At 42.7% G+C, this 24,660-nt stretch overlaps 1 protein-coding gene across 1 annotated transcript; it reads right to left on the bottom strand.

The window, feature by feature from the left end:
* Nucleotides 1–931: 931 nt before the first annotated feature.
* LOC124222337 (uncharacterized) lies at nt 932–24,181 on the bottom strand. The gene is made up of 37 exons (XM_069137392.1): nt 23,686–24,181; nt 23,316–23,609; nt 22,725–23,113; nt 22,351–22,575; nt 21,960–22,261; nt 21,536–21,869; nt 21,189–21,429; nt 20,612–21,012; nt 20,017–20,238; nt 19,608–19,909; nt 19,176–19,509; nt 18,863–19,093; nt 15,632–15,785; nt 15,235–15,564; nt 14,745–15,118; nt 14,382–14,606; nt 13,992–14,293; nt 13,568–13,901; nt 13,223–13,463; nt 12,419–13,053; nt 11,903–12,124; nt 11,495–11,796; nt 11,063–11,396; nt 10,744–10,977; nt 9,321–9,598; nt 8,108–8,177; nt 6,590–6,665; nt 6,088–6,386; nt 5,732–5,953; nt 4,863–5,167; nt 4,454–4,787; nt 3,669–3,906; nt 3,138–3,511; nt 2,307–2,528; nt 1,899–2,206; nt 1,471–1,804; nt 932–1,386 (listed from the first exon to the last, which is right to left on the bottom strand). The coding sequence occupies exons 1-37, from the start codon at nt 23,841–23,843 to the stop codon at nt 1,151–1,153; spliced, it is 10,416 nt and encodes a 3,471-aa protein (XP_068993493.1). The 5' UTR covers nt 23,844–24,181; the 3' UTR covers nt 932–1,150.
* Between the last annotated feature and the right edge of the window lie 479 nt (nt 24,182–24,660).

Below are 24,660 nucleotides of genomic sequence, written 5' to 3'. Positions count from 1 at the left end.
CACATCGATATGAAGACAAAAGTGTATAAGTAAAACGACTCTCTAATGAAATTGTTTAACTTTGACTTCAACAAAATCGCTCTTCAATCTCGTCATTTTCGAGACCTTAAGTAAATTAATCGGTTGAAACCTGAGAAAATTGAATCTTTTTCCCAGTTAATGAAATCGAATGAATTTGTAAAAAATACACCTCATTTGACAAGGATAGAAATCTCAATTGTACTTACGTGTATCCAGTTGTGTAAAATAAAAACTTCCACTACACTAGCAAGCATGGCATAATTCACTCACCACAAGCGAACAGAGTCAGAATCGCGAATACTACCGGCATTATAGTCTCACAGCAAATGATTGGTTTTAATCAGCTACAGTATAAGTTGAGCTATTGAATAATCGTAAGTAGATGTACACGAAGAATAAGGATAAGTTTTTGTCAGCTAAATAAATAATTGATCGTTCTGAGGAGGGCCCTATTCGGGCAGAAACGTTAACGATAATTTAAGTAACGCACTTCTGACCGCTCACCAATATTGACCACTTCGCTTCAATAAGGATAACTACATGCTGGCTCTTCACGCCGGTTCTGACCAGCCAACCACCGCAGTCAGAATAGTTTGAGGAGCTTGAGAGAAACAAATATGATCGGAGTTTATGAGAAATATGGAAAAAATACAGCTGCAGTAATAATAATCATAAGAGGAAATAATCCCCCAGACGGAGACCTCCCCGCGGTCAGTAGGAGTAGGAGACTTTATCGATAATATTTAACTTTTATACCTAGCGTGTAACGCAACAAAGGATTCCATCCAATGGTTGTCGGATCATACATGTACGATGGATTCTCCTAGCTTGATCAGTGACACACAACGCATTACGACGAATGCTATGTATAGTTCACATTCTGTAATACAAATGTTTTCCATGTACACAATTTACAGGTTACTTCGATATTTATTCATATTTGTTTATTGATCGGGATTTGAGACATTTGCGCATTCTGCTCCCTCAAAATATTATTCAAACATTCAACCTTCCGAGTGAGTATTTGGTTCCTGTATTACCTGATCTTACACAACAGCCAGTTTTGTCGTGCTTCAAGAATATTTTACGTGACTGATGATAAAATATGGTCAATGAACAAATGAGATTATCAGGCTTTAGGTTTGCACGGTGGAAAGGATTGATGTTGTTCTAAACTTGACATCACTTTTCGAATCCATGACATGTGGGAGGGAACCTTGGTGTAAAGAGAGGTAGCGTTACCATTACAGGTTCCATCTCCACTCGACGGCCTAAAAGAGGTGCTCAAGACTCCCATGACGTACCACTTTCCGTCGTTTTCGAACACCAGACCACCCCCGCTGTCTCCTTCGCAGGCGTCCGTTCCTGGAATTTAATTGTAATTATACTTCCCTTCTATTCTGAGTTGTTACCTTGGAGTAAACATAAGTGGAAATCTTTTAGTATCACCGTTGCCGCTGCCAACACAGAACTTGTCGTTCCCTGTAAGCTCCAGGTTGTCTTCGTTGTTATTGGACATTTTGCACTCGCTAAGAGCTATGTAGGGGTTGTTTGTAGTCACAAGAGTTGCGGTCGACGGGCCGGTTCCTGTTCTACGAAATCCAGCCAGTCTTCCCACCATGCCGGATTTTAGTAGCTGCTCTTTGATACCCAAGGCATCCATACATGCTGGAGTTGAAATACCGGACAGTCGAAACGGCTTCTGTAACTCGATAATCGCGATGTCGGAGCCATAATTACCGTTCAAGCCGGAATACTCGCAAGGGATGTGGATGCTTTTCACCTAAACAGGCCATATTAACGAGTTACTACTCGGATAGTGTCGAGAAAAAAGGTATAATGTATTTCGGAAGGTGGATCGCAATTATGCTACTAACCGCAGCCTTCTGAACGATCCGTGAATCGTGGAGCGGAGAGTCATAATCGCGGAACTTGTTTCCAATAATCACGTGAAACCTTTCAGGTAACTCAACCGTCTTCGAAATATCGTTATAAACGCAATGGGCGGCAGTCAACAAAATGTTGTTTTGGATTATCGTTGCACCGCACACGAACTCCTTGAGGTGCTGGGAAGTTTTTTGCTGCTTGTACAACATCGCGTGCCATGGAAAATGTGGGAGATCGACGACGTTTCCATTTACCACGGTTCGAGTTGACTGCGCATTCAATATTCCGCACACTGGAACTGAATTCAACGGATACGTGATTACAATGATGTTAAAACGACCGTGTCAATGACTTGTTAACCATGTGAACGTCCTCAGTGAGATGCCGTAACCACCTACCTGGGAGGCAGGTGATCGGGTCGGGCTCCCATTCGCCGTTCAAGTTACACGTCACAGTTTTGCTGCTCGTCTTCTGAAGAGTCGAATCCACCTCGTAAGACGGTCGACATTCGAGTGAAGCCGTAGTGTTTGGTAGCACCGTAGAACCACACGGCATCCCTTGATTCTGTCTATAACAAGTCGTTGTCATCGAAGTAGAGTCCAGTGAAGGGCAGGTGATTTCTGTAAAATGCAAGTTAGAAGCCGATTTTTAATAGCCTGCTCCCTTCGCTGACAGTATCTTATCAATATACGTGCGTAAGGTGCCCCATTTTCGAACAGTGCGCTAAACGACGCAATTAGTTACCTGACCCATATTTCACACGCTGTCAGTGACACCTTCGTTTCTTCTCAAATCGTATTTCCCTTTACACATGCTTGAAAGAATGGCGTACGTTACACGTGCGAATAGGCGATACCTGACTCATGTGATCACAGCACTCGCCTTGGCTCATGCTGCAAATTTCACATTCATCGGCCCACATTCCGCACATGTATCACAATGTACTATTTATTATCGTTTACATTTTTGTGAATAGCAAAAAACGATAGACTCTCGTAAAAATTTAGAAATCCGACGTCTCAAGAGCGTCTCGTTCTCGGCCATTTACGGTGTAAATAGAATCGAACGGAACGTGCTTCGTTTTTCTGATGCCTATTACTTTACTACAGCTACCAAACTATGAAATGCAACTACCGGAGAATAAGAATAATTTTTTGAATTAATCTTCCGAGGACTGAGGAAACGTAACGAAGCATGCTACGTTCTACATACGAAAAGCTTTAACCCACCGATGCAGGTGGGTATCGCTGACCATTTTCCTAGCTGCAGTCTACAAAAAACATCAGGGCTGCCATTCATTCGAAATCCAGGTTTGCAGCTGTATAACAGCTGACTCCCGGGTCCCAGTGCTGCGCCCTCTAGAAGACTGCAATCCGCGTTTGCCTCGCAGAGAGCCGGATGAAGTCTCCGTTCGCCATTGGTAGGCTGGGGTGGTACCCGACAAGATCCTGGCGGTATTCGGAAGTCAGTGGGGTCCATAGTGCTCGTCTTTGTCGTTGTCGTCGGCGTCGGCCAAGTTCTAGAAGTGGAAGTGCTCGGCGTCGGAGTTGGGGTCACAAACGGTCGTGGAGTATGCGATCCGTCGGGCGTTGGTAGCGGCGAACTGTTTCAAGACAAGTTGCATAACCGTACGGTGAGATCATAAACGATGAAGAATAGAGAGATGCGATTATTCATCCCACCTAGAACTACAAGGCTGGAGTAATTGATTCAAGGGTAAGAATAAAACCAGCCCATAAATACGCGAAGAAAAATCTTACATGTAGGAACCGCATCCCTGGTAAGACTTGTATCGCTCCAAATGGAAAATCACGTCTTGAATCCACGACATGTAAGTCGAGACTTTGGTGTAAAGCGAGTAAGAATATTTGTCGCACGTTCTTTCTCCATTGCTGATGTCTACGCCGAGACCAACGCTGACGATCCCCATAACGTACCACAAGTCATTTTTCTGAAACACCAATCCACCCCCACTGTCACCCTCACACACAGCCGATCCTGAAATCAACCAAATATTACGGCCCTCCATATTTCTATTACTTCCTCTCTTATTTCCAACAGTTGCACTCGTTAAATTAGCTCCAAATTCAGCCAAAGAACTTCATATGTAACTCCAGCTCTCGTTCTCTATGAGAAACCGTATCAGTGAACAGTTTTTTTTTTCGAATATATAATACTGAATTGAATTTGAAATTAGAAAGTTATCGATATCTGCACGTTTGTGATTATAATGATAAAAAAACCATGTCGAAAAAACAAATTTCGACACTTGTAGAAATATCAACTTTCCAAATTAGAGTATAATTCAAGTGATTAATTATTTTAACGACTTCCGAAGAACTGTAGAGAAAAAAAACACCAAGTAAAACTGTGATTAATGGCACGGTTCTCGTCGAGATAGAGAACTGGATAACACAGAAAAAAAAAAAACTTTGACGAATTTGGAACTGATACAGAGTCAGCAACTATAAGAATTTCAAAAGTACCCCAAATATGGACCGCACTGACAAATGCGTGCCTAAATTCATCGGGAATCGTAACGCACCATTTGTATAACCGGCGCAGAATTTATCATTGCTGATGAAGACCTCAGCTTCAGCATTGTTCTTCGAAGACTTGCACTGATTGTACGATATGTAAGGTAGCGTCAGAGTCTGCAGAACGGCACTCGTCTCGCCTGCGGCAGTCCTACCGAAACCGGCAACTTTTCCGGAAACACCAGGCTCCAGTGTCTGCTCACTGTATCCAGAAAGGTCTAAACAAGCGGGCTGAAGAATGCTGGACAATTCGAATGGCTGCTTAAGTTCCAGCAGCGCGATGTCGGTTGCGTAGTTTCCATTCAGTCCATAATACTGGCAATGTGCGTAAACATTTTTCACCTGAAAAAAGATGACCTTGAACTTGATTAAAAAAATAATAGCAAAAGAGCCGAATACGACGCATTACGAACGAACCTCAGCCTGTCGAACGATTTTGCGATCATGCAGCGGGGAATCATAATCGCGGAACGTATTTCCAGTGAGGAGGAAGAGTTTCTCCGGGTCCTCCGTAGTCTTACTGTTCTCATTGTAGATGCAATGAGCAGCCGTCATCACCAGGTTGGTATGAATAATCGTCGCGCCACAGTGAAACTCCTTTTTGAGCCCTTGCCGCATGTTCCTTTCCTTGTAAAGGGTTGCGTGCCATGGAAAGTCGCCGACGGACGCCTTTTCTCCCTTGTGTACTAATGGGGTGTGGTTGGGTATTGCAACGCCACAAACTGAGAACATGGTGAAAGGAAATCGATTGTGAGATGAACCAAGAACCAAATATTAGTTAGCGATTTCTATCGATAGTGCGATCCCAGGATCAAGATCGTCGTTTTCGCGTACGTGTCATTTTTTTCATCATGATACGAAACAAACAACTTGATCGATTAATTTGAAATTTGAATAAAAAATTATTTACATCTAGACGATGTTACAGTAATTTTTTCAAACCTTTTTTGCATCCGGTTTCAAAATTACGAACGTACAAACTTATAGAAAATTCGTAACTCCTACATTCTTAAGATCGTTAATTGAACTGTAAATTAAAATTTCAAGTAATTGAAACACATTTTTAAGCATCTTTGTGTAATATTCAATCGCATGGGTTCGTTCACAATTTCTCCGTAAGTAGAATTCCAGAGGAACCACTGATTGTGATCGGCATATTTAGATATAATTATGCGCAGTTGAGCTTTACGCGAAAATGAAAAGCTTTTCGGATCAACCGCTTATATAGATGAGAAAGCGATGAAAGTATTATAAATACGTGGCCAGCACAAATCGTATGCATATACTTGGTATGCATCTTATGGGGTCCGGTTCCCACGTTCCGTTCGGAGTGCACAAGATGATCTCTCTGCGACTCGTTAAGGAAGTCGTATCCGTCCTGTATCCCTGACGACAAGATACTTGGGCTCGTATACCCGGGGACACCGCAGAGTCGCAGCTCACCAACTTGCCCAAATGATAGCACGAAGCCGTCGTCGACGGGGAGTTCAAAGCGTTGCATTTTATCTCTGCAACATCATTCGATTAACGTTCATGTCCATCCGGTTGATCGACCGCTACTGCTGAGATGCTGCGTCACTTTTACACTCAACCATCGAACCCATTCTCAAATCGTACAGGATTTGATTGAGATTGGACTCACCGATACATTCGGGAATTTCAGACCACGTTCCCTTGACTCCGCAGAACACGGCAGCGTTCCCATTTATCCTGTAGTTGGGTCTGCAGGTATAAATCAGCTGGCTACCAGGCTCGAGTTGAAGACCTTGAGGAACGTCGCATTCCCTGTTGCTGTCACAGAGTGTTCGATGAAGCTTCCACTGACCATTACTTGGTTGCGGTGGCACCAGGCAAGGCGATGGCCGTCTTAGACCTCCTGTTTCCGTGTCTCTTTTAGAACGGATGGCCGACTCGACGGCAGTCGTATAATTGACTACACCACTGTTCGAAATGATGGAAGCATTTCAAATATGAACAATTCTGTTTTTCGGCAATGAGCCGGTGGCAGTTGATACGTATGAGTTTGATGACGATATGTCACGTGATAGAATAATCAAATCCTCATCTCGGCCGACGAATTAGCCTGTGTGGTTGTGTGTTGTGGACTGGATAAATATTTGAATCGAATTCTGATTTCCACTTACCCGCGATTCTTTTCGATGACATCGTTCGGTAGCGAATTTCCAACGACTTCTTGAGCATTATCGAATGCGAAGAGAACTGGACGCCGGGAATTGCCACCCGAAAATAAATCGTTTCATTAATTGAACAAAAATGCATCTAAACATTTTTTAATATGTATTTTTGTCATGCAAAAAATTGTATATGATGAAAATTGTAACACTGATAATACTCGTAAGCTCTGAAAGCATTGTTTGAATCTAACATATAAATTTCATAATATTAAAGACTGATCGAATTTAAAGAAAATTGTGAATGATTTTTATCGAAACGAGAAAATAATTCTTCATCTACTTAATTTCACATTTCATTCACGCTGCGTGTTGCACATATGATAATGTGACTCAATATGCTCGCGCTTAACGCAACTTCCGTCACATCGTCGTCAGATGTGCCGGCAAAAATTTTGCGGTTTCACTCGCATGACGTGTGTCATACATTTGTTAACTGGATGATAATCATGCGAAAATCAGTTTAGCTTTAGAGTCATTTTCCCGGCTAATCAGCATGAGATCAACCGCTCGTTACTTAATCACACAATTTATGAAAAGGAAGGGAGAATTACCAAACAATAGCAAAATCATTAGTGCGAGTAGAAGCGATTATTTAAATAATTAAAAAAATTCGACGACGCGAATTGCAGGTTACTCGGAATCAGACTTTAGTCTGTATCACGGATTGGCTGACTGTGGAAGAGAATTAATATTTTCCTATGGTTGATATTCCTGAGAACCTTCTTTGTCAAGGATAAACGTCGTCCGCCTGAGCGTATTGCGTAGATATTTCTCATCGGTCGCGAAGGACAACTCCGCACATGAATTTTCGTTGCTTTGTTACAGTGAGAAACACTGCTTGGCGTATCAACTTTGTTCAGATTCTTCAGTGACCTTAACGGCCATGGATCGAAAGAATCACAAACATGTTTCATTAACGCACTTAACTATAGGTATATAAAAACAATAAGCCATATTACCAAGAATATCGAAATTGAGAAAAAACCGGTTTCTACTTTCCCTGTACGTATGTACAGCTATTAAATAAAGCACGCCTTGTCTGATACGCATTAAATAAACAAAATAATTCTGTTGCCTGAACGGAAAATCTGTTCTTCATTCATTGGTCTTTAAATCCGTTCAGTTCTCAGCGAGAGCGTTAATTGAAAAAAACCAATTCGCGTTTGAACAATAAATTCCATCGTCATGTTGCCACAACTTTCACAGCTATGTGATGAAATTGTTCGTTTTCAATTTCAACACAATTTTCATTAAACTTCGTTATTAGAAACATATTAATCTAGATGCAATGATTTGGTCAGGACCTGAGCGAATTGGATCTTTTCCCAGTTACTGACGGTGCAGGTTGAATTCGGAAAGGATGAATGACTTTACAAGGATGATGACCCGTATTATAGATGCACCGAGTCGCATCGTGCACAACTATCTGTACCCACTACACTCAAAATCATGACGTCGATCACTCACCACAAATGAAAGTCAAAACTGCGGCACGTTTAACAGCGAATATCGCCGTCATTATAACTTCACATTCAATTATTAGTTGTAATCAACTGGAGTGTTTGTTGCGCGTTTGGGTCATCGCAGGAAACCTGTCCGGTAAGTCGGATGAGCAAAAACTACTACACGCTAACTTCGCACGCGTGCTGACCAGCCAACCCAAGCGGTCGGCGTAGTCTGAAGAGATTGCGAGAAACAAGCATGGACGGACTTTACGTCGAAGAAAAAAATTACACAGAAGTACATAATAAGAATAATCATCACAAAGAGGAAGAAATTCCCGGCGCAGAAAACTTCGCGTGGCCGATTCGACGCGCTCATGTGTGTAGAAAACTTCATGGCCGATAATGCTTATTTGTTACCGTGTTACGCAGTAAAAGAACTCACTCATCGAAATGTTTTTGGGGAATATATGTGGGCATAACGTGGATCTTCCAAGTCATGATCAATTGACGTAATTCTGTAACGTAGTAGGCGATGTATAATTTAAGCTTCGTACTAAAAATGTTTCCAAACATAAGTTTGGTTTTATTGGTTGTTACATATTAGTAAAGTTTCTTGTCCAGACTTCTCGAAGCGAGGATTCTCGGAAAATCTGGCCTTACTCGAGGCGAGACAAAAGTGTCGAGAAATCGAGAAATCGAGAAATCGCGTCTTGATTGTACGTAAGTGTAGATACTGTATGCAAATTTTATTTAAAGATTGTTTCTATGGAGATACTGCAGGTACCTACTATTTTTTTTATATCAATGTCTGTGTGAATAATATTTTTATTTACCGCAGGAAGGAAGCTAAGATACATATTCAAAGTGGATACCTACTTTTCAATAAAAAGAAAAAAAGTTTTATAGAAATATACTCAGAGTTTACTTAGTTTAGTTAGTTTTGTTAGTTTTGTTAGAAAATGTGCAAGTAATTAAAATTTTTATTTAAACAATACTGAATAAATAATAAATGTTGACGATTATAATTAGGTTTAATTTTAGTTTGCATTTAATTAAAAATTTTCATGATTTTTTTTCAGTTTTATAAACACCTTGGAAATTCGAGGATTCTCGAGTTCCGAGAATAAAAATAAGTCGAGGAATTACAAACCCAGGGACATTTTGGGTAATCATTCATTACAGACGTTAGTTTCGCATGACGGGTGATACCGATAACGTTCCAAATGGAACCTCACATTCCGAATCCACGATATGTGGGTGGGAATGTTGGTGAAAAAGGAGTAAACATCACCGTCGCAGATTCTCTTTCCGTTTGACATATTCACCCCGTAAGTGACGCTCAATGGCAAACGGTCATCCCTGAAATTGCATTTAGATTTAGCTCGATTACAAACAAGAAACAATTTTTTACTACCACTTTGGCCTTCGACGCAAAACTTGTATTTTGTTGTGAGCCCCGAGCTGTCCTTGATACTGTCAGATATTCCGCATTCCGAATGTGGCTTTTGATAGCCTACCGATGTAATGAAATGTTATAAATTTTGGCTAAATGGGCAATCAATTAAACTTTTTCGCCTAGTTTTGGGAATTTTTTGTAATCAAAGAGTGACCTGAACATATACGTGATATTAAAGTTTTACCGAAATACATTATTATATTGTCGATGAATCACGTCTATGTCTATATAATTTTTTGCGAGACAACGCCAAAGGAATTGACGTAATCCAAGTTATTTAGCTATTCACACCGAATTTTATAATTAAGAATCGCACAGTTGTGTTCATATGCTATTTTCAGCTTGTTCGGTTGGCTATTTCACCTTTAATCGCATCGGTCGTTGGAGTCTTAGTCTTAGTCCAAGTATTAGAATATGTAGGTGTTTGTATGTCCTTTAAAAGCGTTTGGTAACACTGAAATTTACTGGTCTAATGAATCATTTTTTTCCGTGAACAAATTCGCTACATTTTTCACACTTACAAAGCAATTCGAATTGAAACAGTAGTATTCAAGCTTTTGTTTATAATTTTGGTCGCTTTTTTCGCACCTTCAAACGAAACGTGGTAGCTTACAAATATATGAATACAATGAATGTTCGTTGACATAGGACTAGTCCTAAAGTCTTGAATTGTCACTGAAGGTTATCGATTTTAAATCCGATTGACTAATACGGCCGTTCGTGGACAACTGTTTCTTTTCGAGCGATCGCTTTATGTTCTTCACAGAAGGAAAGGGCAGGAGAATTCCGGACAATAACAAATTCTTATTTTCGCTTAAAGTGGCTGGCATATGCATTACAGCCATTCCGCCGTACTTGGAATACTTGAAGTTACTGGTGTCGAATCAACGTGTCATTTCGTCTTTATCCGTGTATTGTTCACAGGGTGTTGAATCCGCAAAAAAAAACTAATCAATGAATGCGCCGTACTTGCGAGCCTTCAACCCTTTTATCTATACTGCACATTTATATTGGAGGTCAAGAGTTCCTTGTTAAACTTTTATCTATAGTTGTACGTACAAATTGCAATCACAAACAAACTTGATAAGTATTTGGTATGTAATCTGTGCACTGCCGTGCGACAAGTAGGTCTTGTCACGGCCCACTCATATTTTCCACCGTCTGATCTAAAATTTTGTAAATTCACGTAACCATTTATCGACCAGATCCACACGACGAGTAAGTCTCGTATGTTTGTAAACTGGTCATCACGCTCCGAATCCACGGCATGTGGGTGAGAACCTTGGTGTAGAGGGCGTAAGAGTTAGGTATGCAGGTTTTCTGGCCATTCAACGTACTCGACCCTAAATTGACGCTCAAAACTCCCATGACGTGCCACTTTCCGTCACTCTGAAACACCAGACCACCGCCGCTGTCTCCTTGGCAAACGGCCGCCCCTGGAATTAATGAGATCGAATCAAATTTCTTCCTTTCTTGGCCTTTTTCGCGAAACTGAAAATTAGTAACCGTATATCTTGGTACCGTTTCGGCCTTTGCCGCAGAACTTATCGTTCGATATAAGCCCCACGTCTTCCTGGGTACCAACGGACATTTTGCACTCGCTGTAAGATACGTAGGAGATGTTCGTGGTCAAGAGGGTTGCGCTCGACAAGCCAGTTTCTGTTCCACCAAATCCAGCTATTCTTGCAGTCCTGCCAGGCTCAAGCAATTGCTCGTTGTTACCAACGACATCCATACAGGCCGGGATTAAGATTGCGGAGAGCTGAAACGACTCCCGCAACTCGAGGATCGCGATGTCAGAATTGTAATTACCGTTCAAGCCAAAATACTCGCAAGGGATGTGGATGCTTTTCACCTGAGCAAGAAACACAACCGTAACGTTACTACCCAAAATAACATCAAAACCTATGCAGGTATGTGTTTCCTGAGAAGGACCGCCATCATGCTACTAACCGCAGCTTTCTGTACAACCCGTTGATCGTGAAGCGGAGAGTCGTAATCTCGGAATTTGTTTCCCGTAATCACGTAAAAATTTTCAGCCAATTCAACCGTCTTGAATCTGTCGTCATAAACACAATGAGCGGCGGTGAGCACAAGGTTGTTTTGGATTATCGTTCCGCCACACTGAAACATCTTTGGACCTTCGGGCCGCTTCTCTTGCTTGTACAACGTCGCGTGCCACGGGAATTGTGAGATATCAGCGGGGACTCCACTCAACACGGTGGGGGTGAGCTGAGTATTCGGTATTCCGCACACTGAAACCAAATTGAAAGAATGCGTGACTCCAACCTACTGAAAATACACCTTTTAAGTGCCTGTTGACAATACGATTGAGCTAAACTAGGCGCTGTCGCTGCTTACTTGGAAGGCAAGTGATAGGGTTGGGCTCCCACTCGCCGTTCGCATTACATCTCACAAATTTACTGCCAGCTTTTGCAAGACTCGGATCTTCAGTATAAGCAGGTCGACATATGAGTGAGGCCGTGGTATATGGTAACGCTGAAGAGTTGCACGGTGTATAACTATTCGACTGATAGCAAGTCGCTATCGTCGATGCAGAATCCAGCGAGGGGCAGGTGATCTCTGTAAAATATCCCAGTCAATTGCGCATTGAAAGCAAATATTAAAGTACATCCTGTGCCCTTTCCATACAATGTCTTGGAGATCTTTTTTTATTTTCAGCAGAAATCGGGAAGAGTCGCCAACTCTGGTTAGAATTAACAAATCGTTTGCTCTCGTTCAGTGCGATTTCACGGTTTAGGGAGCGCGGTCGTTCTCTCATATCACATTGCGATTGTGAAAGTACAAGAATAAGAATTGGAATCTTTTGATCCCCCACAACATTCTATACTCAATGTACAACAAATTTTGACCCACCAATGCAGGATGGGATTGCTGACCAGTTTCCGTCCAATCCGCAGAAGACGTTTGAACTCCCGCTGATTCGAAACCCAGGTGAGCAACTGTATACCAGCTGACTTCCGGGTCCCAGTGCAGCACTCTCAGGAAGGCTGCAATCGGTTTTTCCATTGCAGAGAGCAGGATCAATCCTAAATTTCCCATTGGTAGGCTGTGGTGGTATCACACAGGGTACGCTTGGTGCATTTAGCGGCATTTGCATTTCAACCAAATCAGGAGTTGGCATCATCATCATCATCGGCGACTTTGCTGGCGACGGCGACGGCTCGACCGGTGTTATGGGATTGGCTACATCTGGCGATGATTGGACCTGTGTTATGGGATTGGCTACATTTGGCGATGATTGGAACGGTGTTATGGGATTGGCTCCATTTGGCGATGATATGACTGGTGTTATGGGATTGGCTACATTTGGCGATGATTGGAACGGTGTTATGGGATTGGCTACATTTGGCGATGATTGGAACGGTGTTATGGGATTGGCTCCATTTGGCGGTAACTGGAATGGTGTTATGGGATCGGCTAAATTTGGCGATGATTGGACGGGTGTTATGGGATAAGTGGTGTTCTGCGATAGTTGAATCCGCGGTGGGCTGTTTCAAGACAATAAAAACAACGACACAGTGAGATTTATGAAAATGAAAAAGACAGATAGTAGAAGAGAATTACTTTCATGTATTTCATCTAGAACCAAAAGGCTCAAATAACTCATGCAAAGCTGAGAATGAAATCAGCCAAAAATATTGTGAAGAAAGAGCTTACATGTAGAAACTGCACACAGGGTAAGACTTGTATCGCTCCAACTTGAAGAAAACGTCTTCGATCCACGGTATGTAGGCAGATATCTTGGTGTACAGCGAGTAGGGATTTTCACCACAGTTCGTGCTGGTTGAATCCACCAAACTAGAGTGAAAGCCCACACTATAGATCCCTACGAGGTGCCACAGTCCGTTCTTTTGCACCACCAACCCACCCCCAGTATCCCAGTCACACACAGTCGTTTCTGAAATTATCAAAATTTTGCATGAGATCTTCCTCTGTTCCATTCACATGATTCCGTTGATTGAGATCAGTACATACAGGCGTGTAGGATATTTATCTACGTACCGTTAGAATAAGCACCGCATAATTCGTCATTCTTTATTATCACTTGAATCCCAGAGTCTTTGTACGGCGTTCTACACTCGCTGTTTGACACATGACTGACTTCTACAGTTTGAAGTATCGGGCGAGATGCTGTGACGGAATTTATACCGAATCCATCGATCTTTCCTGGGACGCCGGATTCGAAAACTAGTTCACTTTGCCTCGAGTCGTCCAGACAAACGGGAAGTATTTTAGTCGCGAACTGAAATGGCTCCGACAACTCGATCAGCGCTATGTCCAAGGCGTCGTTGGGCAAAAGGTTGGAGTTCTCGCAATTTCTGTACACATTTTTCACCTGGCAAATGAAAACTGAACACCGTTAAGAATATAAGTGCATTAGGCACTTAAATAGAACCAGAAAGAATACGAAAATGATCATCACTACCTTGTGAACGATCCACGAAACGCTGTGGAGATCACTCAGATCCCGATAAACATTTCCCGCAGTGACTCGAAGACGCCCAAGGTTGTCGGATGCCCCTGATGTTCTTTCCAAAACACAGTGAGCTGCGGTCAGCACGAAGTTGGGCCGAATAATGGTCGCACTACACCGGAATTCGTGCTGGACTCTCCCTTCGGAGCTGATTTCCGTCCAAAGGTTGGCGTGCCAAGGAAAACCCCCAGTTTCTACAGAGATACCGTTTACTGTCTCCTGCTTCCGACCGGAACGATCATCCAGTCCACAAACTGAAATCGCAGCGTGCAGTTAAGATGGTTATAACAACAGTGAAAAGAACTTTGATACTCCAATTTCAATTTTCAATCGACATCATACTTGGGCGGCATGTAATTGGCTCCGGCTCCCACCTTCCGTTCTGATTGCACTCAACATCTTGTTCAACAACGGTCGGCACTGGGTTCGATTCCAGTCCATAATTTACCCGGCACGTAACCTTCGCCTTTGTACGGGGCAAAATGGAGTTCTGACAGCTGACGCGCTCCCCAAGACGGGAACAAGTAGCCGCCCTTGAAACTGAGTTCAATGGTGTGCATGTGGTGACTGAAACATGTCCTGATGGTCAAAGAAGATCTGAACTCACGCGGAGACTAAGCGATAGTCAAAAGCAATGAGTTTGCATGTTTTTGCCGTTTAACACTCAAATTCATGCAGTCAAGCTTATGGAATCAATGTACCCACCGATGCACTCGGGAATCGGTGACCAATTTCCTCCGGCTCCACAATAAACGTCGGCGCTTCCTCTGACTCCGAAATCTGTATCACACGAATATACCAGCCGGCTACCAGGCCTCAACGCGATACTCTGAGGAATATTGCAGTCTTCGTTGCCCGGGCAAAAATCACGATGAAGCCGCCACTGCCCGTTCAGAGGCTGCGCCGGCACAATACAGGGCGAGTAATTCGATGTCCTGATCGTTGAAACTCCCAGCGATGTCGACGGTGTCAATGGTTTCGAATCCTCGCTGTCGGATGCAATTGCCGGCACCCTGTTCATCATTGGACGCCTGACTTTGTATATAACCTTACGACGCGTTGGCTTTGTTTCTTTTTTGCTAGATAATGATCAACAATAGTTGAGGTGCTGCTGCTAGATCGCGTATTCAAAGTATTTCTGGACGCCATTGAATTTGTAGCACTAAAATATACAAAAAGACGTTAATTCAATTACCCAGGCAAAGTTTCAGGCTGTTCGACGTAATGATTTTCCGCCTCGTCATCAATTCTCACGTGAATTAACAACTCGCGTTTCTGCGAAGGTTTCGGACACTCCGCAAGGAGTTCGTCGCTGTTGTCGAGGCAATCCTTGACGCCGTTGCAAACTGTATCCTGGTTGACGCAGGCACCGTAATCGCAGCGGAATGCCGACTCCGAACAAATCCGTTCTGGCTTCGAGCATTCGGACCGAGTCTCGTCGCTCTGGTCCGAACAGTCGGCTCTTCCGTCGCACAGAAATTGATCCTCGATGCACTCACCGTTTCGACACTCAAATTGGCCGTCCCTGAAGGCATTTCACAATTGGAAAATCTCAATCCGCGGTGCAATATCGATTTGAACGTGGGTCTTACTTGCAAATCTTCTGAACGTCGACGACCTCAACCAGAGCCTTGCTCTTGGCGACGACGGTTTCGGTAATGCAATCGGGCCTTGCAAAGCTGAGGAGAAACGCTGCATTTAAATGCAGTGCGAAATAGAATATCTTCACCGTCATCGTCGCAGACAATTAGCAGGTTCGGCAAGGCGACAATCCGCCGCGACGTTTTGAAAAGCGAAAAGTACCGTCGTTCGGTGGTAATACGGTCAATTTTACTCAAACAATGAACCGTATTTCGATACGAGACTAAGATTCCTGTACTTATGTAGTTATGGATTACTACATTGGCCTGACGTGTTTATATACAGTGCGATTTTGCAATGCCTACGCAAACTACTGCTGCCGTTTATCTACTGACCAGACTCTTTATGCGAAACTCTTTATAACTGCCCCAAACCGACACTTACACACAAAACACGCAACCCGTGTACAAACGAATTAACGAAAGTTCATGATAGAATACCGGTTTTCGAATATTCTCAGTATAAACGGAAATAAGTTTCGAAACAGAATTTCAAACTTACATGGCCCATGAAGAATCATCTTTCGTTTGAGATAAAAGAAAGAAACTGAAAGCGGGGAAAAATTCTCCTTCAATTCCTTCAGCTCGCCGTAAACTTCGTTCGGTCAAATCGTTTGAATTTATAATGCATTTTCGAGAGGGCATGATCTTTGATAATATGTTATAGCTATCGCTTTAATAAAATCTTAAATTTTGACGTGCCAAGAATCTGTGAATTTTTTTTTTTCTCTTTAATTTGTCAACATTTTCTGTAGTCAAAAAATGTTCTGACGCATGCGTCCTTCAAGTTTTACCGAACTTGCAGCATCGATAAATCTATCTATTAAGATGTAAGTATTTGTATCTTTTCGCAACAAAGCACCGACGTAATTAACGTAATCCAAGTTATATAGCTATTCACATCAAAGTTTAAATTTCGGAATTGCATGAGAATGTTGAAATGCTGATGTCAGATACAGCGACTCTGGCTAGTACAAAGTACCCTTCGATTAGTTATTTCACCTTTAACCGCGTCGATGACATACATAAAAAAATTTTACCTTGACATTTTCGATGCCTATATTACATGAGATATAACGCACTTTTGTGGTGCGATACAATATACATCATGCTCAACACTGTGTCTATTTAAACTCACCGATTACAATTTTATGCAAACTCCACCAGATTCGTGAGTCCCCATGCACGTGATCCACAGTATTCCGCATAGGTGTATACACCTACAGGTAGAGGCGTGAACGTATGAACCGGTTTTTATATCCTAAAGAATTTGATGGGCCAAAAATAAATAATCGTTATTAATTTTTTTACGACGTAGTTATCGTATATTGAATGTTCATCATATCAATATTTTCGTAAGCTACAATCGGACGTTTTACGTGAAAGAATAAAGAAACGTTTGACTCATAAATGAAATGGCTTGGATAACAATGTTTTGCTTCGAATCGCTTTAAAATCAGGAAAACCCAAGTGGATTGTTTCGTTATTATTCTACGGTGGTTAATTTCAATCAGGAACATTATTTCCACGATTCCACATGAAAACTTTTTTTCGTCATGTCGGCATCGTTAAATATTTAATTTTACAACACGGCACCAATATTACTAGTAATACTGGATTGGCCTGCACTAGAAAACATTTGTTGGAATGAACTCCCACATGATCTCACATTTTCAGCGCTCACGCAACAATCTTACTGGAGAAATATAGCGGGAATAACCCAATTACTGGTGTTAATTCCCCAATACTCCCATATTCGCAAAAATCCACACACCATACAATCGTACTCCACGCAGGTGGTAACTGAATCCACTCATCCTCAGCCGAAGAACCCAGGGTCAAATATCCGGGGATTTCCGCAGTCAGTGACGCGTCTGAACCGCGGTTTTCCGCATCTGCTCATGCCGGTGAGGTAGCTGCATTTTGAGCCTCTCCAACTTCATTCACCAGATCCACCACCGTGATGAGTAACATTGTCTCCCAACCTTCCGTTTTCAGCCTCAGCCACACTCTTCAAATGTTCACGTCAGCCGTCAGTTAGCTGTGAAATTGTACGAATCGTATGATTACCCGTCCAGCGGCATAACCCCAGCTTTCGGTTTCGGGAAAACCTCACTAAGCCTAGGTTTGCTTCCTTTCCGTGCGTAATAGAAGCAGTTCAGCACGTGCTAAGCGTTTGCAGGCCTAAGACGTTGATTGTAACAAAACAAAGTTGAACTTAATTGAATTATTTATTCAAATTAGGTGTTATAATGTAATAAACTATGCTTAATGTTATGTAGATAATATCTTGGATATGTAGGTGATGAAAAAAGTGCCGTAGTAAATTTCCAACGTTTCGGATACGGTATGGGACCTCCTCAGGGAATTTATTTTTTAACAAAACAAAGGAAGAATATGTATTTATACAATCCGCTATTACGCACAGTAACAGTAGATCAAATGATGGACATAAATTAAGTAACCTAACTTAACAAGATGTCAGTCAAAGATAAGACTCATACAACGTCGCAGCCTCATTTCTCCCGTAGAATATTCAAATTGCGGATTTATAACTAATAACGACCCAAATAGAATTTTTACATCAATTCCACATGTGTTCCTGTTTAGGCACATATGAGGAGGAACCTACTAACTCAATATTTACAAGTAAGTCAATGATAAGGCTCGCATAGTCTTCCATCTCAGGTATCAAACTTGAAAGGTAAATCGGATACATATCATTCATTTTGTCTTCATTCAATTCAATATTGTACATTTATGCAGATGACCTACGAAAATTTCGATTTATTCGTAGAGCTTAGTCTACCGACGAAGATAAAACTTCTTTGTTTTCGCAGGATGAGAGCGTGTGTGGTGAAATTTCCAATATTCATAACCGTTTGACGAATCACGCATTCCTACAAAGAATGATATACCGTTCAATATGCGATTGTGAACCAAATGCTTCTGAATATATATTTCAAGGTAGGCGTTATACTAGTTCAACAGATTGAAAAGAATCGAATCGAGAATTTCCGATTGATTAAGAATCGAGACGGTTGGTACGTGCCTCTTTCGAATTATGTTCAAAAATTCAACTTTCTAGGCGTTAGGTAATTTTTTAGGCCATTACAAGTATTCGCAACTTCTCACCTGATCGATCATTGCTATATACATACATGCATAAATACTACATGCTACCGCACGACGGGTAAGTTTTGTCGCGCTCTAGGTGAGTCATGACATTCCGAATCCACGCCATGTGAGAGGAAACCTTGGTGTAAAGGGAGTAAGCTTTAGCGTCGCAGGTTTTCTCTCCGTTCGACGTATCTGCCTCTAAATTGACGCTCAAAATTCCCATGACACTCCACATTCCATCACTCTGAAATACCAGACCACCACCGCTGTCTCCCTGGCAAACAGATCCCGTCCCTGGAAATTAATTGAAATTAGAACTTCTGCCTCCGGCGCACATTTTCTAAATAACATATAAACAGCAATTTGCTTGTATAACCGTCTCGATTCCCGCCACAGAACTTGTCCCTTCCAATAAGCACTTTGTTATCCTCGGTAACGGCGGACATTCTACATTCGCTATACGATACGTAGGGGATGTTCGTAGTCAAGAGAATCGCGCTTGACAAGCCACTTTCTGTTCTACCAAATCCAGCAAATCTTCCGACTGAGCCGGTTTCCAGCAACTGATCGTTGTTACCCAAGATATCCATACAAGCCGGGATTAAGATACCGGACAGCTGAAACGGCTCGCGCAACTCCAGGATCGCGATGTCAGAATCGTAATTGCCCGCGCGTCCAGAGTACTCGCAAGGGACATAGATGTTTTTCACCTGAGCAGAAAGGGCCGAATAGTTACTGCTAGAAATGACATGAAAAATAATACAGGTATGCATAATCCGTAACGAAGGATCGCCGTTACGCTACTAACCATTGCTTTCTGAACTATCCTCTGATCGTGATTCTTAGAGTCATAATCCCGGAACTTGTTTCCGGTGACCACGTGAAACTTTTCAGACTTCTGAACCGTCTTATATGTTTCGTCATAAACGCAATGAGCGGCGGTCAGTAGAAGATTGTTCTGGATTATCGTGGCACCGCACTGGAACTTTTTAGGATCCTGAAACGGTATTTCTTGTTTGTACAATGTCGCGTGCCATGGAAATTGTGTGATATCAGCCGATGTGCCGTTCACTACGGTCGGAGTCAATCGGGTGTTTGGTATTCCACACACTGAAACCAAATTCAAGGATCATGTGATTTACAGGAAAATCTGAAATGACCGTTTCGATCGGGTATCGACGATGTGATCGTCCAGGGTTGGACGTCGTATCGCCTACCTGGAATGCAGGTAATCGGGTTGGGCTCCCACTCGCCGATCATATTGCACTTCACAGTTTTACTGCCAATCTTCGATAGACTCGGATCCTCCTTGAAAGCAGGGCGACACGAGAGTGAAGCCGAGGTGTTTGGTAGAACTGAAGAACCACACGGCGTCCAACTATTCAATCGATAGCAAGTCACCATCCTTGAAACAGACTCCAGAGAGGGGCAGGTGATCTCTGAAAAATGACTCAGTCAATTATACGTTAGAAACAGTTATTTAATTGCCTGCCCCTTTACCCTACAATGTCTCTTTGATATTTTTGTGATTCGAGAAGAAATAGCAAAGATCCGCAGCTGTGATAAAAATTGAGAAATCAAATGTTCTCGTTCATTGGTGATTCAAGATATTGAGATGTATCGTTTTTGCGTATTATATTACGTATAGGAGAAAACGAACCACAAACTTTATGTTTCTGATGCTCATTTCTTTATTATGGCTACCAAACTAAGCAATACAATCATGAAAGAATAAGAAAAACCTTTTGATCCGCTGAAGAAAGAGGAAAAGTAGTATATCACGCTACGTTCTATAAAAGGAAGATGACCCACCAATGCAAGTGGGTATAGCTGACCAGCGTCCCTGCCGTCCGCAAAAAACGTCAGGACTCCCCTTGATTCGAAATCCATTCAGGCAACTGTATACCAGCTGACTTCCGGGTGCCAGTGCAGCACCCTCAGGAATACTGCAGTTCTTGTTCTCCTCGCAGAGAAGCCTCCATTCTCCATTGGCAGGCTGCGGTGGTACCAGACAGGATATGTCTTCTACATTTTCCGGCATTCGTATATTGAAGGGCTTCGGAGTGGTGGTGGTGGTCGTCGTCGTCGTCGTCGTTGTGGTCGTGGGTGGTGGCGTTGGCGTTGGCGTTGAAGTAGTGGTCGTACCCCATGTAGCGTTCCACGTAACGAACGGTGGTACAGTCGACGGTGCGGTGGTCGTTAGTACTGATGGACTGTTACAAGATAACTCGCATAATTGTAGAGTGAGGTGTAGATTTCTTTACAGAATAAAATGAGCAATAGAGGAATACGTTGATTCATTTAATTCATGTAGAATTCCAAGGCCGAAAGTAGATAATGCAAAGATGAGAGTAAAAACAGCTTTCGAAAGCACGACCATGGAGCTTACATGTAGAAACTGCACACAGGGTAAGACTTGTATCGCTCCAATTGAAAGAAAACGTCTTGAATCCACGCTGCGTAGGCGGAGATCTTGGTATACACTGAATACGGATTGTCATGACAATTTGTGCCGGTTGTTGGCACCGAAGTAGGGCGAAGACCCACGCTGTAAATTCCCATCAGGTGCCATAGTCCGTCTTTTCGCACCACCAACCCACCCCCCGTGTCCCAGTCACAGACAGTCGTTTCTGAAATTAACAGAATGCTCTGTATCATCCGTTCCTGTCACATTCACATGCTATTAATAATTGAGATCAGGATAGTTATGTATGATATACTTAAGTATGTCCTTACCGTTTGAATAAATACCGCAAAACTCGTCATTGTTGATTACCACTTCGCCTCCATATCCACTGTACGACATTTTGCACTCGTTGTTGGACACATGAGTGACTTTCAGAGTTTGAAGTATCGGGCTAGACTCTTTAATAGAGTTTCTACCGAATCCATCAATCTTTCCTATAACACCATTTCGGAAAGCTTCTTCACTATGGCTCGAGATGTCTAGACAAGCGGGAAGAACTACAGTCGATAATTCGAAGGGCTCCGACAGCTCGATCAGCGCTATGTCCGAGGCGTAACTGTGCACTAGGCCGAAGTACTCGCAATATCTGTACACGTTTTTTACCTACCAAACCAAAATTAAGTACTATTAAGTATACGAAACATTTGGGTAGCAAAAAATGGTTAGGGGGTATGCGAAACGGATCATCAGAACCTTCTGAACGATCCATGGAATGTTTGTGATATCATTTGGATCCCGATAAACATTTCCCGCGGTGACCCGAAGACGCGCAGGGTTTTCGGATGCCCCTGATGTTTCATCGAGGACACAGTGAGCTGCGGTCAGCACGAAGTTGGACTGAACAATGGTCGCACTGCATCGGAACTCGAGCTCGGGTCCTCTGGGGGAGGTGATTTCTTTCCAAAGATTCGCGTGCCAAGGAAAACCCCCAGCTTCTACAGGAACCCCGTTAACTGTTACCTGTTTCTGTCCAGAACGATTTTCCAAACCGCAAACTGAAAGCGTGACACAGAATTGCTATGTGTATAACAAGGTGAAGAGCTACGATTTTTTAACGGCTGGTAGTTGTTAATTGACATCATACTTGGACGGCACGTTATGGGCTCTGGCTCCCATCTTCCGTCCAAACTGCATTCGACATCCTGTTCAACGAGGGTCGGCACGGGGTTCGATTCCAATCCATAATTCAATCGGCACGTAACCGTCGCTGTTGTGAGTGGAAGAATGGGGGCCAGGCAGCTGACGCGCTCCCCAAAACGGGAACAAGTAGCTGCCCTTGAAATCGAGTTCAAGGGAGTGCATGTGCTAGCTGAAACATGTCCCCATTGTCAATGAAAGCGTCAGCCATATAGAAACTAATTCATAACTAAGCAATAGTCGAAACCAATTAGTTCTCGCAAGTTCTCGATCTCGTCTTCATTGCATCCAAGACCACATGCACAAAGTCGACGTACCCACCTATGCAAACGGGAATTCGCGACCACTTTCCTCCGGATCCACAATAAACGTCGGTGTTTCCCTTGGCTCTAAAACCTGCAGCACATGAGTATACCAGCTGGCTACCAGGCTTCAACGCGACACCCTGAGGAATGTCGCAGTCTTCGTCGCCCTGGCAAAATCTTCTATGAAGCCTCCATCGTCCATTTGGGGGCTGCGACGGCACAATGCAGAACGAGTACATCAGTGGTATCAATGGATCGAAAGCGCTGAAGGGGGTCAGCGCTGTTGACGGTTTCAATGGCCTCGGACTTCGTATCTGGCCTCTGCGTAACGCCGGCGTTCTTCCTCTCGTTTGACCCCTGATTTCGTAAAGAGCCTCACGACGCGTTGGCGTTATATCTCGATAGCTAGATAGGAAATACCAATTATTCAGCGGCTGCTGCGAGATCGTACGCGATAAAATCATTGCTCTAGATTTTGAATTTGCGAACATGAGCAATGGACCAGGAATCCCAATCTTTTCCTTCTCAATTGAAATTTCGACCCGACGTGTTTGACCGCAAGAACCAAAACAATGTCATCGCCAATAATAGCAGCAAATAATCGTACTTTTCTAAGTCATCAATTCTCAAGTAAACCGGACGCCTGCGCCGCGATGGAGGTTTCGGACACTCCTCAAGGAGTTCGTCGCTGTTGTCGAGGCAATCCTTGACGCCGTTGCAAACCGTATCCTGGTTGACGCAGGCACCGTAATCGCAGCGGAATGCCGACTCCGGGCAAGTCAGTTCTGGCTTCGAGCATTCGGACCGAGTCTCGTCGCTCTGGTCCGAACAGTCGGCTGTTCCATCGCACAGAAATTGATCCTCGATGCACTCACCGTTTCGACACTCGAATTGCCCGTCCCTGAAAAAATTATGCAATTACCGAAATCTCCGTCTCCGATGCAGATATACAATACGGACCCAAACGTGTCACTCACCTGCAAATTCCATGTTCCTGGTTTAATTCAGAGATGATATTCCCGTGGTCAACGATGATTTGAGGACTGCATTGAGGCTCAGCGAGACTGACGAGAAACGCTACAGCATTCAATTGCAGCACGCAATAGAATATGTCAATAGTTATCTTCACAGACATTTAGCAGATACAGCTAAAACGGTAAACAATCTGACCCGACGCTTTGAAAGCGAAAACTACCGCTGTTCAGTGGTCAGGGTAAATATTACAAGAGACGAGGATGTTGCAACGATCGGCTTCATAAGCGTGAGTGCACGTGAGGTAGGTTCGTGTTAATACACGTCGCACATTTTCATCTTCTGTACAATTTTGCAACGTCTACTCGAAATGCTGGTAGTCTACTGATCAGGGTTTTTGTTTAAAGCTCTTTGTCGCTACCTCAAAACAAATAGGTATACATGACATGCAATTTACGCAGTCTTGTTATGAATATATTAATGCGACTGACTAAATTATACCGGTTTCTGAAATCTCCAGTAAACAAAATCGAACGTTGAATCATCCGAAACTTTCATGGTATATCAGGCAATTAGGTAAAAAGAAGAAACTGAAGTTGATAGAAAAGAAATTTTTTTTTCAACATTCTTTTCAGCTCGTCATTATCTTGAACCAATTAAACCATCTGAGTTCATTATGCATATCCCCGTAGGCGTAGCATTGATAGCTCACTGTTATGTTGAAATAGTAAAAATTTTTTTTCCAAATATAGAAAATCCACGTTAGATGAAAATTATCTATTGCTCAACTACCGCAGCCGAAGTGAAATTCCTATTATAACAATACTTGACGCGACCTTCGCTGGCTTCGTTCTACCGATTTAATTTACTTCCGGGACTTTGCTGATGCGATAGAATTTTTTTCCCTGATTTTGAAAATTTTATAAGATCGACAAATATTTTGACATATGCGTGACATCAAAGCTTTATCGAAATACCTG

Source organism: Neodiprion pinetum, chromosome 6, assembly GCF_021155775.2.
Source record: "Neodiprion pinetum isolate iyNeoPine1 chromosome 6, iyNeoPine1.2, whole genome shotgun sequence".
Classification (NCBI taxonomy): domain Eukaryota; kingdom Metazoa; phylum Arthropoda; class Insecta; order Hymenoptera; family Diprionidae; genus Neodiprion; species Neodiprion pinetum.
Note: the sequence above shows the minus strand (reverse complement) of the source record. Positions and strands in the feature narration are given on the sequence as shown.